Source organism: Diabrotica virgifera, chromosome 2 (assembly GCF_917563875.1).
Source record: "Diabrotica virgifera virgifera chromosome 2, PGI_DIABVI_V3a".
NCBI classification, from domain to species: domain Eukaryota; kingdom Metazoa; phylum Arthropoda; class Insecta; order Coleoptera; family Chrysomelidae; genus Diabrotica; species Diabrotica virgifera.
This window is the reverse complement of record NC_065444.1, coordinates 160,303,739-160,322,910: the sequence shown is the minus strand read 5'-3', so window position 1 is coordinate 160,322,910 and position 19,172 is coordinate 160,303,739. Positions and strand designations below refer to the sequence as shown.

Here is a 19,172-nt window from a genome sequence, read left to right as displayed (position 1 = left end):
CTCCATGTAACTTGAAAATGATAAGAGATACAGTAATGAAAAATCAAAAGGAAATTTTTATCTAAAAAAGCCCTACATTTTTTGTGTAGTATGTTTTTTCGTGTCTCTTATCATTTTCGAGTTACATGGAGGAAAAGGAAGTTTTTTAAGAAAATTAAAAAATGCACTCTATAATTAGATCTTACTTTTTTCAAAAACCATTCATTTTAATCCAGTGCAACTTTTTGAAGATAGAAATAACACTATAATAAAAAGTATTGGAGAAGAAAAACGATGTATTTAAATTCGGATGGATGAGGGGTTAAATATACTTCTCATTTCTTCTTAAAATACACTAGTAATCAACTTTTTTGCAGAATATCTCTCTTAGTTTGAATGTAATTGACATTTAATATTGCTCATTTTAAATGTCTTTTTAAGCACTACAAAACTTATTAGTATCATTGTACACCTAAAATCGACAGTTTCTCTGTTATTTCAAGCTGAGTACACCGATTTGAGCATTCAGCAAAAAAACAAACTCTTCTTACCTACCATATCCCTCTTTGTATTTTAACTAGAAGATTTGTGAGGGAACGAATCTCTTTGTTATTTTATAACCTACAGAAATAATTTATATAGTTTTTTTTAGATGCATAGTTTTTAAGGTATTCGCCAAAATCCGTCCCAAAAGGTGTCATTTTTCAATGAAAATGGCCAATTTTCAACCACGAATATCTCAAAAAGTATTGAGTTTTCAAAAATAATCATAAAACAGTTTTTGCTTAAAATTATGTTCTCTAGCATCTTCCGTGGCTGTTTTAACCAAAACATTTTTCACTCCCGAGAAGGGGTGGGAACCACCCCCCAAGATAAAAGCGCACATAGGCATAGGGTAGACTTTGTTTCTTGAGCTATTCCCTACTTAGTGTGAAAATATCAAGTAAATCGATGTAGTAGGATGGAATTGGGAGCCAAATACCCTCATTGACGGCCTTAATATTGCTCTGCGAAAAATTACATTACAACCTCTAACATTAACAGTTTAATTCCAGTTTGAAAATATCTAAACTTCAGAACTGTTTTTCTCATGTGTTCTATTTTCGGTTAGACCACTTTGCATCTCATAGCGTCAATTACGCCACGCATTTTATACAATGTGATTAGAGCTTAAGAATAAAAAATTTACCTGGTTATACATTTTTAGTGGCGAAACGTCTAAATGGGTATTTTGTTGCAAATATAAAAGACCTTCCGCGGATGAAACGGAGATTCGGTAAGTAAAAACCAATCATTTATATCTTCTGTATGTTTCCGTAATTGTTGTCACTGAATCGGTCAATTAAACAATTTTTTTCTAGTAAACTATATATATTTTTTAAAAAGCAATAAAAAATTTCATTTGCATTATCAAAAAGCAATTTTTTTTATTCTCATGCTATATCGATTATGATTTCACTACCTGTACCATAATTAACTTCATTATGATACAGATTTTCATTACGATACAGATTTTTAACCAACAGAATCGCGATATGTCGTTCGCGATGAAGGTGACCAATCCCTTTAAATATTCTTCAACCATGACACTGTCCTTCTTCCTATACTCATTCCGCCTCTTATTTTTCCCTGTATTATCAGTCTTAGCATTTAGCATCAGATATTGTAACTTTCTCATTTTTATTGTGTTTATCATTTCACATTCTTTACCCATTTCTCGCAAAGTTCGAGTTGCCCATTCCGTGTTCGTTTTCTTCTGTGTTCATGCTATTCTAAGCGTCCTTCTGTGACACCACATTTCAATTGACTGTAGCTTATTTATGTGTTTTGTGTCCAGCTTTCAAGTCCATATTGCAGTATCGAGGACACGTAGCATCTCAAAGCTCTTACTCTCAGTTCTAAGCTAAGGTCTGTTGCAGAGAACTATTTTCATTTTTACAAACGCATTTCTTGCTATTTCTATCCTTGTCCTTATTTCTGTTGTTTGATAATTTTTCTCTGAAATCCAGGTTACCAGGTATTTGTATTTGTCAACCCTTTCTATCGGTACATTTCCCAAATGTATGCTTGTTTGTATGTTTGTTTTCTTAGTTATTATCATGCAACTAGGCATTAGCTCTAAAAACACTGGAATACATCGATTTTTATATAGAAAACTACCCTACTACCCTATCCCATCAGAATCGATCTCCAGAGCACCTGGTTTCCAGGGTAAGTGCTAAGGTACCTCATCTGAAGGCTCCATAATTATCGTCACTAAATTTATGTAAACCGATTACTTAGAGATTTTTGGAGTCGCTGAACACTAAACACGACTACGCCATATAAACTGACTCTCGGGGCACCTGGGTCCAGTGTCACTACTAAGGCACATCATCTTCGGGAATTTCGAGGGGTTTCTGCATTAAATTGACGCAAATGGATAACTCTGGCGGATTTGGCGTTGCTGAAAACGAATACGCCATCAGAACTGAGACTAGGGGCATCTAAGGTCTAGAGTCTAGAGTCACGCCATCTTCTGGAGTTTCGAGGGAGTGTGGCACTGCATTGATGCAAGCAGATTACACGAGGGGTTTTGGGGGTACTGAACACGAATACGTCATGAAAAACTAACCCCCGGATCACCTGATGCCAACGGTCGCTGCTAAGGAACGTCTTTTTCTGGAGTTTTGAAAGTTTTCGGTCTTGAATGTATGCAAATAGATTACTAGGCGGTTCTTGGGATCGCTGAATACAAATATGCCATCAGAAACGACATTCGTACCATCTGGTGTTTAAGGTCACTAATAGTACATGTTATGTTCTGGAGATTGTACATTGATTATGTACATTGTTATAGCGACCCCAAAAACCCCTGAGTGATGTGTTTGCATCAATTTAGTGCCGAACACCCTCGAAAATTCAGACGACGTGCCTTAGCAGTGAATTTTTTTTTCATCTTTAAAGAGAAGAGGTCTGGAATCTTCAAAAGACATCTCAGTCCAGAACGCCGCCTGCCTGACCTTAGTACAGGATTCATTCTTCGTAGCCCCAGCGATAATTCCCGAGGTACTTTAAAGTACTCTCTCGTCGTCGAGGCTACTCCGAATGCCTACCTGCTAAACCAGACCTTCCTCTGTCATCCAGCGCTCCGAAGTCTGTCTCATACAATGTAACTCACCTATTCGCCTCTCATCAAAACTTATTCCCTCTACCTTCTACTTACAATATATTTCCATCTCACCCCTATCGTTGGTAGAGCTGTTTTTCCTCCTCTTCTTTCTTCTTGATCACTATTGATTCCTTTCTATTATCCATCTGTTGCACTCTAGCATCGTATGTGTAACGGTGTCCGGGTGTCCGCAGTATAGACATTCATCAGTGTCAGTCTTTCCAAACCTAGAGAGATAGGCTCTAAAATACCCGTGTCCTGTGAGCACCTGCGACAGTAAATAATCCAGTCGTCTGTGACCACAGTCCATCCAATCCTTCAAGTTAGATAGCAGAATCTTTGTCCACTGTACCACATGCTCAGTGTTGTCCTATTCTTCCTGCCATCTTTCAATTGACCTTTCTCTTTCCTGTCTTCTCTCGGCCATAGTGAGCTCAACGTCTCTTCTCTCATATAGTTCTTTTCTTTCTACTACCAACACATGCAGCGGAACACATCCAGTGATGGCCTACAAGACTGCGGCAGACACAGTCCTGTACGCGCATGCCACTCGCAGCAGACTTGTTCTATCCACTCGTGCAATGAGCCCTCTGTAGGCCTGAATCTCTACCACCTCACTCCAGACTGGTGCCGCGTAGAGGACGATCGACTGCACAACACCGTGCAAGGCCGTCCTCCTTTTGGATTTGGGTCCACTAATGTTGGGCATCGCCCTCCCCAACGCAGCCGCACTGTTTACAGCCTTCTGGGTCACCAGCCGCACGTGCTCCCCTCACTTTCCATTCTGGTGCAACGTCACTCCCAGGTATTTTACGTGTTTCTTGGGTATTAGACACGCCCCTGCACATTGTAATTCCACACTTTGCCTGTTCCTTTTCCCCTTCAAAATGATGGCTTCGGTCTTCTCTGCTGCGAGTTTCAGTCCGTGCTGTGTCATCCATTTCTTCACGACGCCGCCTGCGTTCCGTACCCGGTATTTAAGATCTGGCTCGTCCCGCGCCACTACCAGCACAGCGAGATCATCTGCGAACGGGAAAGGAGTCGTACCCTCTCCATATTCACTATTCATAATCCCGTCATATGCCAGGTTCCATAGTGTCGGGCCCAAGACAGATCCCTGGGGAACACCTGCCGTCACATCCACAATCGTGCCTTTCTCCACCATAATTCTTCTCTCAGACAGATATTCCGCTACCACGTTCATCAGGTATCCAGGACATTCTCTCTTCTCCATTGCCTTCATTACCTCGTTCCACTGCAGCGTATTGAATGTATTCCTAACATCGAACAACAACAGGGCCGCTCAACGGTGTTCATCTCCTATATTGCGCAATGCGTCGAATACACCCACAACTGCGTCAATCGTGCTTCTCCCTTTACAAAAACCAAATTGCCTCGGGGATAAGCCTCCCGACCTCTCAATCATGCCATCGATACGTCCCCGTAGCATTCTTTCATACAGCTTACTGACGCACGGAAGAAGGCAGATGGGTCGATACCTTTCCCCAGCTTTGGGAAGCAGTACCAACTTCGATGTCCTCCAAGACTCAGAAAAGGTCTGTGCTTCCAGCAGTGCATTCATGTGCTCCAGAAGCCACGCGGGCTCCGCCTGTCCCAGATACCTCACCGCCTCAGGTGATATCTGATCCAGACCGGGGGACCTGCGCGTCTTGAGTGCGCCCAACGCCTCGACGAGTTCATCCATGGTAAAGGACTCAGCTTCCTCGTCCCTCCGTACTCCATGCCACCTGCCGGCGGGAAAGAGCTCTCGTGTTACCTCGAGCTCCTTATCCATAGGCATTTCATACGAGGGGTACGCATGGAACTTTTTCATGGCGATCCTGTATCACTGACCCCAGACGTCCTCATTAAGTTTTTCACACAGTTCTCTCCAGTGCCTTCTCTTTTCTGTACGAATTTTCCTGTAGAGTTTCCTCTTCCGTACGCGGTACTCCTCCTCAATCTCCTCGATTACATCAGGATCGACTCCTGCTCTGCCCCTTGCTCTCGTTAACCTTCTTCTCATGGCTATACATTCATTTCTTTGTGCCTCGATGTCCGCATTCCACCAGTAGGGCATCCTGTTTGCATCTCGGCGACCCATCCTGCTTCCCTCCATCGCTTCTTTAATTACGCTCTCCAGGTTTTCGACCGTCGGTGATTGACCCTGCATCATGCCAACTCTCCATTTGATTAGCTCCTCATATACTTTTCAGTCATTTCCATCGCCGCATCCGCCCCCCGACGTACCCGACGCACGGACCGCGTTAGTAGTCCCCGCCCCGACTATCGAGAATCCGATGTACTGATGCTCCGTTCCGGTGTAGTCTGGCAAAACCTTCCAGCCTCTTGCTTTCGCCGCTATTACTTGTGTCGCCATCGTCAGGTCGATGTACGTACCCGTACCTCTCCTAACAAACGTAGGCTCCAGACCTGTGTTCAGTACTACCAGATCCAGAGTACCCACCCAGTCGGTCAGTATCCTGCCACGAGTGTCGGTAATAGGAGATCCCCACTCCGCTGCTTTTGCATTAAAGTCTCCCAGCACCACGCATTCTCCTGCTGTGTTCCCCACTTCCTGCATTTTCTCGTCCATCTTCCTCTCGTACTCACCCACTGTTATGTTTAGAGAAACATAACAGCAGACCAGCTGCATCCTCTCCATCCGGAAGATCACGTATTCTTTTTCGGTTTAATTTCAAACACTCACAGCTTTCTATTGTAGATTCGTACAGCGGCCCTCCCAGTCGTATCCACAGTATCTTCGTATCTTCGATCCACAGTCGTATCTTTTCTTAGCCGCTGTTTGGTTTGGCTCCGCCGTCACCAACACGTCGATCTTCTTTTCTACGGCGGTAGTCTCGGTGAGATCAAGTGCTAATCTCGCCGTTCCCACGTTCGTTTGAAGCACTCTCAGCTCTCGGATCTTGTTTACTGTGTTCGCCATTTCTTAGACTCATACTTTTTTCACGATATCTTTCATACTTTTTCAACTCGCGCGCTCTTACTGGGACTAGTACTTAGTGGCCCCTGCTTTCAACCAGTTGGTTGAACTTTGGACATCTTCTTGAGTTAGCCACATATCCGGTCACATCGCAGTTGAGGCATCTGATTGTTTCTGCCTTGCATTCCGACGCTATGTGACCCTGTTTGCCGCATCGGAAGCAACATCCTCTTCTGTTCTGCCCTTTACAGTGCCATTGCCATGACTCGACAGGAGGTATAAGCTACCCTAATTCTTCTCATTCTTAGGATCTTTTCGGCCGCGTCTTCGTCCACATCCACCACGGCACTCATCATCCCTTTTACTCCGCCCCGTGTCTCGATCCAGGTCTTTACGATATCACATGCCCGCTCCTTAACTGCTGCTTCTCCTATGGCATTTTGGATCACGTCCTCTGTTGTGTTGGGTGGGATTTCCTGTACCAAGATTCTTCTTTTTACAACGCCCCCTTTTGCCACTGCTCTCGACACACATGTGCTACCAGAAAGGTGTTTCTTCACTTCCTTCGCCATTTCCCTTCCTCCACCCAGCTCCAGTGATATTCGTTGGTTTCTGGTCTGTCCGATCCTTTTTATGTCGATGGTCTTTCTTCCTGTGAGGTTATTTTTAACTTCTGTCATTAGGTCAGCAAATGATTTTTCTTTGTTTTTGCTGATGAGTACTACTCCACTTTGTTCTCTGGGCTTGGTGTTTATGTTTGCCCACCCTCTTCTAGCTTTTTTGCCTAGGAGTGTGATCGTCACACCCCTTTCTCTTGCAGCCCACTCCAGGATTCTCCTCGATGTCTCAATTCCTAGTGATGTTGGCGTGTGGATTCCTACTCTTTCTCTTCCTAGCTCCTCCATCTTCTTTACCAGTTTCCTGCATGTCTTGAGGAACTTCACCGACTCGAGTTCTTCCTTCTTGTTTGGGAGAAGTTTGAATCCATATTTCTCCTTGTTAATCCACGTTCCATCTACATGAGCAGACATCGTGACTCTCACAGTTCCTAGGCCTCTATCCTCATCCACCTCCGCTGGAGCGCCTGGTAGGTCAGGAAACATACCTTTCACTGTTTCCATGGCTTTGTTGTCCTCGTCGTTGTTAGTAACAAATACTGCCACGTCTGCTGCTATTTCAGAGATTTCCCTCTCTTTCACTACAGTTCTTTGGAAGACTTCCTCCGGCCAGTCCTCATTTAAGAACTCTGCTATTTCCTCGTACTCGCATATTGCCATTTTTTCTGTGATGGCGTCCACCATCCTTTTAATGGCTTCTGGGTTCTCTAGATCCACTTGAACACCCATTTTCGCCGTTTTCTTGACTTTCAATGACTCCATGTTCGTCTGCACACCTCTGGATGTCGTGCAAACAGACTTCCTTGGAACCTCTTCTTTCTCCTTGCTTTCCTCCACTTCCTCGGTATAATCGAACAACCGATTTCTTAGGTTGTCGACCTCCTGCTTTATGGCAACCCTTGTATTTGGCACCTCAGCATTGAGTTTCTCAAGGGCCGCTACACTATCCTGGAGGCGTTCCAACTTTGTTCTTGCATTGCAGTTGGGTGTTTGCTCCTCTTCCTCCGATTCATCAGCTGAACTGCTTTCGTTGTCAGAGCTGCTCGATTCCCCTTCTTCGCCCTTTACGTATTCTTTCCCTTGACTCTTCGTTTTATTGTCTTCGTCCTTCTGTTTGTTCCCTTCTCCCTTTTTTTCTCTTCCTACTCTCTTTCTTTCTTCTTCTCTCTTGGTTTCCTGTTTCTCTCTTACTTCCCTTGTTTTCCCCATACATTCTCTTTCTTTTCCCTTGCTTCTGTTTGCGCTGGTTCTAGATCCGTGGTCTTCCGTTTCTTCCACTTCTCTTCTCCATTTTTTCTCCCCTTGAGTTTCTTCCCTTTCTTTTTCCCCGCCTCTTCTGTTTCCTTCTTCGCCCCCGCTGCTGTCTCTTCCGCTTTTTTGTTTTTCTTTTTTGTCCCATCTTCCTTCCCACGAATTGGGTCCTGCTGATCGGTCCAGTGGGGCAGTGCGCCTTGCCCCGCCAAGGCTGTTTTCCCCTCGGGTTCGCCATCTCCCTTAGGCATCGCTTGTAGCCCACTATGTTACCCCTGGGCCATGCACCCCTTCGGCACGATGGTGCTACACCTTGAGGTTGGAGTGGCGGTATATTAGAATGGTGCATAGCCGCAATCCCTATGCATATCCGTTTGTTTTCAGTGGTTTCCTCCACTGGTTTTTATATTCGTGGAGGTTTTCTCCTCGGGTATAGGTTTGGGTATTAGCACATGTATGTTGGGTAGGGGTGGGTGTCGTATGATAGTTGGGGGGTAATAACTATCACACAGGGACAGGTTAGGAGCTAGGTTGAAGGCCAGCGGACAGCTGCTCCAATTTTTCGCCTTTTACGATGAGCAGGAGAAGCAGTGAACCTGGATACAAGGTGTTCCTGTGGTCGGTTATGATGGCGTATTCGTCTTCAGTTACCCCAAAAACCTCCAAGTAACAAAATATGGTCATGAATACATTTATTTTGACATAATTATGCAATTCCGGCTGAATTTTAGGCACTTTAATGTGTAAATATGCATTTCCACCCATTTTTATGCAGTAGAATTTTTTCCCGAAGAGGAAAACACTGTGGTTTCATATTGTGTTCAAAATTATCCTGAATAGAATGCAAAAAGTTGCAAGTCTCTAGGTGTTGTATTTAAAAATCGATTTATTTTTTTCTAAATGCCCTAATAGTGTAGGAACCAGAGGTTAAACCTCGCAAAATGGACACAAGTCCGGTTTTATTTTTTTTTTCTGGTATATCAAGGGGTGCTTATTATAAGACTAACTTTTTCTTAAAAAATTTCACCCAGTAACCCCCCTTTTCATTCCTTTAAACGGGGTAATTTGTGGTTTTTCCGAAACGTAGCCCTTCCTGTACATTTTGCAAAAAATTTACTAAATATCAAAATGAAGAGGACTATATTTCCTACTATTTATTTCCGGACTGCCAATGTCTATCACCCACCGTTTAGCGGAGTGCACCCCAAAGTTGCCAAATTAAAAAAAAATATGCTTATAAACAAAATTGTTTTTCCCTAAATGTAATGGAAATCAAGAATCGACACTGCAATAAAGAAAGTGATTTTCTTGGAATTCTTCACACACCAAGCCCTTTCTTAAAATGCTTCATACATCATTTTGTGCACGTTCTTATTACCCATGCATAGACACCAAAAGCGATTTCTTGATGCAACCCTTGTAGCAAAAAAAAAATAAATAAAATGGGGGTTAAATTTTTTTTTGCTTTTTAACCCATATGGGCATATGCTTTATCAATAGGGATTTTCATAAACATATATGGTTATTGCAATATTCCTGCGGAAACTGCCCCTATCCTTGAAAATATACTGTAGAAACTACCCCTATCCCTTGGCGAGCATGTTTTTACGATTTTCTCATTACATAAGCATATTTTTGAAACAGAACTTATACAGAATTTAAGATCACTATTTTAGCTACAAATAAGGTCCTACGCATTTTATTCGTATAAGCAACCGTTACGGTTCAGTGGCGCCGTAAACCTCAGAAGTGTTTTGACGGGCTCCAGTTTTTGTTCTTTTTTTTTCCGTCACCTATTCATTTTTTTGATAACGTACTTATGGAAAATAAAAGAACACACTGTCTGCTACACATTCTGACATATGCATATTTTACTTTCTTTGCTCTCTAAAGCAACAGTGGTTGCCCAAAATCAGTTTTGATTATTTTTTTAAATTAATTCTTACCAAAAAATCAGGCCAATTATTTGTGATAAATTGCCGCAGGGTTTCTTCTTGATTTTCATTACAGTTAGGGAAAAATATAATTTTTAAAACATCTTTTTTAAAATATTGTCAAATTTTGGGCGCCACCCCCGCTAAACGGTGGGTGATAGACATATGCTAACTGGTAGTAACTTCAAAATTCATTTAACGGAATCTGAATATGATCCCACTGAATATAAATGGATGAACATTAATGAACACAATTACATCAATTTAAGATTGTGTTGCATATTTTTTTGAACACGGAGTAACATCATCATTAGTCAACCCTGATGTGTCCATTGTTGAACATAGGCCTCCTCTAGACATTTCCATCTTCTTCTGTTCTGCGTCTTTGCTATCCAATTGGTCACAATTCTTTTGAGGTCGTCGGTCAATCGCGGTGAAGGTCTCCCTCGGCTTCGCTTGTCTGCTCGTAGTCTCCACTCAAGTAATTTTTTTATCCACCTGTCGTCTTTCATTTTTGCAACATGTCCCTCCATTGTGTTTAGTATAGTTTACACTCATAGTATAATTTTTGTATTTTCAAATAATCTAAAATTAATGATTGCTTCATTTTATTATTCCTTAAAAAATCATATTGGCATATACTTAAAAGCTAAATATTTGTGGACATGTCAAAATTGATCTCATTAATAGAAAAGTTTTCTAATGCCTGGTTGCACCAACAGATCTTAAGCTCCACTTTAGCCCAGCTCAGCTTATAGGTAAGGCCGCTTTAATTATCACTAAGGTGCACCATAATTTTCGATTCTTACCATATTATCAATAATTATATTATTATGATATTATAATATTCTTATTATATTATATTATAATTATATTATATTAATTGACGAAGACGAAGTAGTTTTCAATCCTAATAGTAAATTATTAATATTGAAAATATTAAAAATATTACTAAAAGATTTTTAAATTTAAAACTTATTGGTACACTTTCCTGGTGACACCGCCAAGACTTCTACAATTTGCAAGTCAAATGGATGCTGCAATGAAGACGAGAGGGAAGGAATTCTACACTATGCAATTCACATTCCCCGTCTGCAGCTGGTAAAGTTCCAACGGAAAAATGCACCTAGTTACTCTACGGAGTAATACGACTATAAAATAAAAATGTATACCATTTTTATTCAGTTGCAATGCGAAGGCAAAACAATCTTACTTTTCAATTAGAATACGGAGTGCAGTCCAGTCCCTTGAACCGCGATTTTCAGCTCTTATCGGAGCCTTCATCGGAAGGAACGTAGGCACTGTTCTCCATGGAGAACAAAGTACATGGAGAACAGTGCCTACGTTCCTTCCGATGAAGGCTCCAATAAGAGCCGAAAATCGCGGTTCAAGGGACTGGACTGCACTCCGTATTCTAATTGAAAAGTAAGATTGTTTTGCCTTTGCATTGCAACTGAATAAAAATGGTATACATTTTTATATTATATTAATTCTTATCTTACTCTCGCCTTAAGCTTAAGATCTGTTGGTGCAACCAAGCATAAATCTCTGAAATTTACATAGGCTTTCGTATATGAGTAGTATTTAAATTTTCATCAATCTCTATCAGGTTTTTTATTAATATATGAGAATTATAATGAATACTAGAAATAAATTATTTAAAGGACTAAGTAAACCTTATTGTTTAGCTTACATGACTTGAACAGGAGACGTGATACATCAACAATTATTACAGAACTGACTGTGTTAACATCGAACGGAAATAAAAGGTTGGTTCTTTTGATTGTTGAGACACTACAGTTCTAGAAAATCCCTAAGTAAACTGACTAAATATTACTAGGAAGTTATATGTAATTAAAATTATATATAATAGTCTTTTACATCCTTCTTTTTCAACTAAGATTGACCTGTACTAAATTTAAATTAAAGAATACTGTACGTCAAATCACTTTATCTACTGTGTAACGCAAGGTGAAAAATATATTCTATAAAGTGTTTAACTAAAATAACATATTATAAAAAATAGGAAAAATTAAGATCAAAGTTATTGAAGATATAGTATATTTAATTACGTTAGAGAACCCCCTCTGTGGCTCAGTGGTAAGAGCGCCTAACCTTTGGATTTATAGTTCCGAATGGTAGTGAGTTCGAATCCCACCAGGGTCAGAAGTTTTTTCATTTATTATAAATTAATAAATGAAAATAGTTTCTGTCCTTGTGGGATCGGTGAGGGACCGCGGACGTTCGGATACAATTAGCGTCTCTTTGCAAAGACAATGACGTCGACTTTGCAAAGTAACAAGACACTTACTCAACACACGCCCACTACACATTACACCTGAGTTAGTGATAAGTTTTACAATTACGTGGCTAAAGGTTCTAGTTTTAAACCAAGGCCAGAATCAGAGAAAAAAAATACGTTAGAGCTACAATAAAGAATACCACTCTAATTTTACATACTCTTGTAATATTTTATGCAGGGTAACTAACACCAGAAAGAATGGTACAAAAGTTATCAAAAGTGTTACTGATGGCGGCCGTAGATCAGCGGCTAATTATTCGCTTGCCAAGTCGAACGACTCGGTTTCGATCTCGGCAGATTTAACACTAAAAAAATCTGAGCCAGTACCTTAAACAAATGAAAGATAAAGAAATAGCAGATTGGCTATAGTAAAACCAGCTATAACAACAAACCGATTCAGAAAAAAATCCTGTTATTGTAAGACGGCAAATAAAATCAGTCAAGAATATAATTATGACATCATCTGGATCAAGCCAAAGTTACCAGCCAACTGAGTTGGAAGATCAGGTGACATTGATATCACTGAGTTGGAAGATCAGGTGATATTGATATATTATTGGCTGGTACCTTTGGCTTGACTCATACGTGGTCGCTATGTTCAAGAAAATTAGGGTCACCGTTTTTTAAGTAGCTTATTGCAAATGTTCAAATATCACTTACGATGGTGTGATAAAACCGAAATTGTTTTGAGAAATTTTGTAATTCTTTTGGATATTTTTGTTAATAACTTAATGTATTAAATAAACAAGAAGTTTTAAAATTCTCAGATAAATTTTTATAAACTGTGTTATAGAGGCAACATTGGGTATTTTCTCTATGTTCTATAATTATTTCTTTTATGTTTTTTAAGCACAAGCCTGTCAATCCAAAATATAACAAGAACACCCAATATTGTATTTACAACGACGATTAAAAATTTTTATTTTAATGTTCCATTCTATTCGTTTCTGCTGACAAAAATAAACGGTAAATCGAAATAGGAACGTCAAATAAACTTAATTTCAAACTAAGATTGTGGCTGATTAAAGCAGATTTTGTAATGGTCTGTAGTTATCCCTGAGCAAGAAAAGTTCTTGCTTGTGTTGTGTTTGTCCCATATGAACTTCAAATTGTAGGTGAATAATACCTGGTTGCACCAACAAATCCTAAGCTCCAGCTTAGCCCAGCTCAGCTTATAGATAGGGCCTCTTTCAGTGTCACTTACGCTGCGCCATAATTTTCGATTCTTATCTAAGCACTCCACGTAGCAATTCATTGTGGAAAGCTGAAAATTAATCTAAGACTCAATGGTGCAACGCGTAGGTTTCGTAAGCTCAGCTTAATGAACGTCTTAAGCTTAAGATCTGTTACTGCATCCAGGAATCAGGGATTTTTCCTTTATTCCGAGACGATGAGCTGGTCAAATACCCAAGTAGGTGGAGGCCAATAAACCAAACAAGGAATAGAAGAAGACATAAATAACGTAATAAAACTAGGTTGGGAAGAATGTTGTACGTACAAATATGACTAAAGTCAACTAGCTCTTACTGGGCTCATAGTGATAATGTAATTTAAATTAAATTATACGTTTCTACCGATATTCCGATATTTTCCCACCTCTACTAGTTGAAACCCTTTTTATTACACAACATATTATGTTTTCCATCTTTTTCGTTATTTTGCCCGTCATTATCGCGCTCTTCACTGTATAAAAGCAATTCAGTCCTTTATGAGGGTATCGGTTAAATTAATTCAAGTATGAAATGTGAGAAAATGGTAGGTGATACAGTTAGGTATCAGTATTTAAATTCAGTTAGCTAAAGGACGTCATCAGTGGCGTTACAGCTCTTTATGAGCCAAAGCCTTCTTAAGAATAATTCTTCATTAGCTCCTCTCTCTGGAAACTCTTCTCCGTGCTCTAATTACAATAAATTTTAAACTATTCTCGTTGTTAAAGTTGTTTTGGTATTTAAGTCTTGGTCTTCCTCTTGCTCGTTGTTCTATCGACCCTCTTCGGTCAAAAACTTTTCTGACTATGGCATCTTCCTCTCGCCTTATTACATAACCTATCTATCTAAGGCGTGGCACCTTACCTTACCTTACCTTAATGAATTTTACAAAGTCATGTTCTCCAAAACTTCTATACAACTCAGAGTTGCAACGCCTGCGCCACAAACATTGGCCTATTTTATCCCTCCATAATATATTCTTCTCAGGATTTTTCGCTCAAAATGTTTGAGCAATTCTTGGGGCTAAAGGACATAAGAATAAGGTATTTCTAGTAAAATTTGTTATCTCGTTGATGGCTTGTGTTAATCTAACTTTCTTGTGCTTAAAAATATATCCACATTATGTATAAAGAAGAGAATCTATGTGAATTCAGATCATTTTAAAGAAGGAAATGTTTAAGTAAATAGCGTTTGTAAATTTGTAGCATGTCGTTCACGTAAGGGTAAATTAAACCCTACAAATTAATTGCTAGCGACTAAATAAAAAAAATCAAGTTACAAATAAGTGATTGTTGGTCCAATGGGCAAAGTGGGTAAATAAAAAAATCGGCAGTTGGATTTCCATGACAGTGGGTCTATTGAATAAAAAGAAGTATTTGCTTTTACTTAAAAGTATTTAAGTATTTACTTAATAGTAATTGAATAAAGTCATTACTTTAATGCTTTATTTAATTACGATTAGGTAAATACTTAAATACGAGGAAGTAAAAGCAAATACTTCTTTTTATTCAATAGACCCAGTAACTAGACCACTGCAAATGAAACTCTGATTCTATTGATTTGACGGTCAGATAGAACAATCTTATTGAAAATACCTCCCCCAGAGAACTACACCGTTTCAATATCGGTTTAATTCAAATATATTTAGAGTAGTTTCATTTCACTGATAATACGTTTGTTTCTCTACTTAGTAGGAAACGAAGTTTTTATTTTGACCTCATCTGACATGCGATATTATATTGACAAATTAACGAGTTTTAATACAAATTTTAAGATCGTTTCATCTTTCTACAATGTTGATTAAGATACCTATACTAAATTTACAATCAAGATGCAGTAGAAATAAACAAACCAAGACACGTTAAATACTACTACGAGCACTCTCGAATCATAATTTACAATGTATAAACTTTGTAAATCATGATTTGGGATTTACAATGTACATATGTACATTGTAAATTATGATTCGGGAGTGCTCCTAATAGTAGTGTTGTTCTGAAGCTATTTCCTTGTGGCACTTTTATGATTAACTATTTAGATGAGTATTTGTGTCGTATTTTATATTTATTCTCCTAGTAGCATTTATCGTGTCTTGGTTTGTTTATTTCTACTGCATCTTGGTTTAGTAAATTTAGTATAGTTCGATTCATTTAAATATTTTTAGATAGGTATATAGAGAGTGGGCGGAAGAAAACGGAACAGACTCATTATCAGGAACTACAATATTTTTGAATAACTTTTTTTAGCAAATTTTTCATTAAAAGGGAAAACATTTTTCCGCTATTTTCGATTATTTTACTATACTCCATATAGACCAAGGTAAGAATTTCCTACCCCAAATTTTTTTAATGAAAATCGAGGTCAAATTAGATATCGTTTGGAAGCCATTGCAATTCTCTATATTAGTTTTTAATTTTTAAATTCGGTCTCATTCTGTTAGTCTTAAAAATTCTGCTTATTTACTGCATCCTCCTGCATCCATACAATAATACGAGTTTGTTCGAAGCGTTCTTCCTCATATTCTGAAGAATTTACGGGGTGATTCGTAGGCATTCGTTGACAATTCGTTGATTTAAATCTTCTAAAGACACGGGTAGGGTTCTATGGATTTAACCCTCAACTGGTATCGTGATTTAGTTAACCATCTAAGGTATGTTGGTTCAATAGTGACTTGCGACTATAAATCCTGCACATTTTTACATACACTGAGGATGTTTGAGTTGGAATAAATTAATTTTCTCGAAAATGGTAAATCCCGAAACAGGTCTAGATTTAGTTCCAAATTATAATTTTTGGATATATAATATATCATACTAGTAACGTCATCTATCTTAGCGTGATGACGTAATCGATGTTTTTTTTTAATAGGAATAGGGGTCGTGTTACAGCTCATTCAAAAGGTGATTCAATCCTCTATTCACTAATATAAATATTAACATAATTATTTATACAATGTACCTAAAAATTTTTTTTAAATAAATTAATTGAAACAAAAAGAAGAATTTATGTAATTTATTTAATGCAAAATACATTTTACTGCTGTCAGACAATAGAAAAAACCTTAATCTGAAAAATAAACATTGCTTTTCGCTTAAATTAAATGTTCAAACTGCTAAGAGGCAGGTGGGTAACAGCTTTAATATTGAATTTAAGCGAAAAATAATATTTATTTATCAAATAAACATTTTTGTGTTTTCGGACAACAGTAAAATATATTTCGAATTAAATAAAATATATACATTTTTTTTGTCTCCATTAATTTAATTAAAAAAAATTTTGGGCACCTTTTATAAATAATTAATTTTAATAGTGAATAAAGCATTGTTGAATAACCTTTCAAATGAGTTATCACACGGCCCTATTCTCATTTCAAAATATCATCCATTACGTCATCAAGCCCTGATGGATGACGTCATTATTATGATACATATATGCCAAAAATTATAATTTAAAAATAAAAATCGACTGGTTTCGGGATTTATTTCCAATGACGCCCATTTTTGAGAAAAGCAATTTATTCCAACTCAAACGTCCTCACTTCGAAACGTAATTAGTCCATTTTATTAATTAAACATTTAGTATAGTATAGTTGATCCAAAAGATGGCATAACCCAGATATCCAAAGTGAAAGTTATCCTTCAACACCAAATTGTTCTATATGGTCCACACAATGTCCAGAAAAAAGTCACACCATTTTGAGCGTCGGGTTTGGGGGGGAGAGGGGGGAGAAATCGGTAAATTCGTAGTTTTTTAAGTTTTTCGCCAATATTTCTAAAACTATGCGGTTTCGCATGAACAATCCTCTATACAAAATTGTTCTACATTAAATTTGAAATAAAAAAGGCCCTATGCATAGTCTTTCTAAAATGAATGGTTCCAAAGTTACGGATGTAGTATAGTATAACTGGTCCAAAAAAGGCCTAACCCAAACATCAAAAGTCAAAGTTTTCCTCCAACACCAAAATGTTCTATATGGTCCACATATTGTTCAGTAAAAAGTTACACCATTTTGAGCGTCCGGTTTGGGAGGGAGATGGGAGAAAAGCCGGTAAATTAGTAGTTTTTTAAGTATTTCGTCAATATTTCTAAAACTATGCTTTAGCGTAAACAATGCTATTTACAAAAATGTTCTACATGAAATTTAAAACAAAAAATATTCTAAACATAATTGTTATAAAATCAACGGTTCCAGAGTTACGGAGGGTGAAGTCGAGGTTTTCGATACTTTTTATATTTTTTGGGCAATATTTATGATATAACTATACCAAAAACCCAGACATCCAAAGTGAAAGTTATCCTCCAACACCAAATTGTTCTATATGGTCCACATAATGTTCAGAAAAAAGTCACACCATTTTGAGCGTCGGGTTTGGGGGGGAGAGGGGGGAGAAATCGGTAAATATAAAAAGTATCGAAAACCTCCACTTTTCAATCTCCGTAACTCAGGAACCGTTGATTTTATAACAATTATGTATCGAACCTTTTTTGTTTTAAATTTTATGTAGAACATTTTTCTATAGAACATTCCTTACGCTAAAGCATAGTTTTAGAAATATTGACGAAAAACGTAAAAAACTACTAATTTACCGACTCCTTCCCCATCTCCCCCCCCCCCCTAAACCGGACGCTCAAAATATTGTAACTTTTTACTGAACAATATGTGGACCATAGAGAACAATTTGGTGTTGAAGGAAAACTCTTACTTTGGATGTCTGGGTTAGGCCTTTTTTTGGACCAATTATACTAGACTATCGCCGTAACTTTGGAAACGTTCATTTTAGAAGGGTTATGCATAGGGCCTTTTTTATTTCAAATTTAATGTAGAACAATTTTGTGTAGACGGTGGTTTATGCTAAACCGCTTAGTTTTAGAAATATTGACGAAAAACGTAAAAAACTACGAATTTGCAGATTTCTCCCCCCTCTCCCTCCCAAACCCGACGCTCAAAATGGTGTGACTTTTTCTGAACAATATGTGGACCATATAGAACAATTTGGTGTTGGAGGATAACTTTCACTTTGGATGTCTGGGTTTGGGTCTAACTATACCATACTAATTTAGGAACAATATAAAACAAGAAAATAAATGGATACAGATTATAGACCTTATTATTATTAATTAAACATAAACATTGCATTTTTTTGCACTTTGACACAAAAACAACAAAATAATAATTTGATTAAATACTTTTTTCCAACCTAGGTATTTATGTTCGTCATGTAAAAAGGAAATAAAAATTAACAATTTTAGTCAAAATGTCAAAAATTCTGGGGTGCTTTGTATCTTGAAATTATTTGAAAACTTAAGTTTTCAAAAAAACAGTCGCCCTCACGCACAATGGTTGTAGGTCAACTGAGAGTACCTACTGTAGAAAATAGGAAAATTCATAGCTGGCCAATGCCGTGCGCCGATATTACAACATTGGTTAAATTAAGGAATGTATATATAATATATTATATTTTATAAAATATAGGTATATATTTTCAAAAAACCTTTTTACAACATAGTAGTGTAAGGCTTCAATACATTACATTATAATACAACACAAAAACAACTTACTCTTAAATCTAACAACTAATAATTGGTATACATTTGTATTATGTACAAATTTGACCATTCCTTCTTATTTCTGGCCAGCGTCCTTGCTTCTATCCACGTTGTTCCCCTTTTCTCGAATATTTTGCCTAGTGTTCTATCCCATGTTTGTCGAGGTCTACATTTCTTCTTTCCTCTTTGCGTTTTGCCTGCCAAATTTCCTTCACCGGTTTTGTCTGATCCATTCTCTG

The 19,172-nt window shown here is 38.0% G+C and overlaps 1 protein-coding gene across 2 annotated transcripts in view; it reads left to right on the top strand.

Moving 5' to 3' along the window:
- LOC114327758 (PDF receptor-like) overlaps nucleotides 1–19,172 on the top strand; it is a 1,644,969-nt gene that overhangs the window by 1,579,042 nt on the left and 46,755 nt on the right. For both annotated transcript variants that reach the window (XM_050642878.1, XM_050642879.1), the window contains exon 14: nucleotides 1,187–1,255. In XM_050642878.1, coding sequence (XP_050498835.1) covers nucleotides 1,187–1,255 — 69 coding nt within the window. The remainder of the gene's footprint in view (nucleotides 1–1,186; nucleotides 1,256–19,172) is intronic.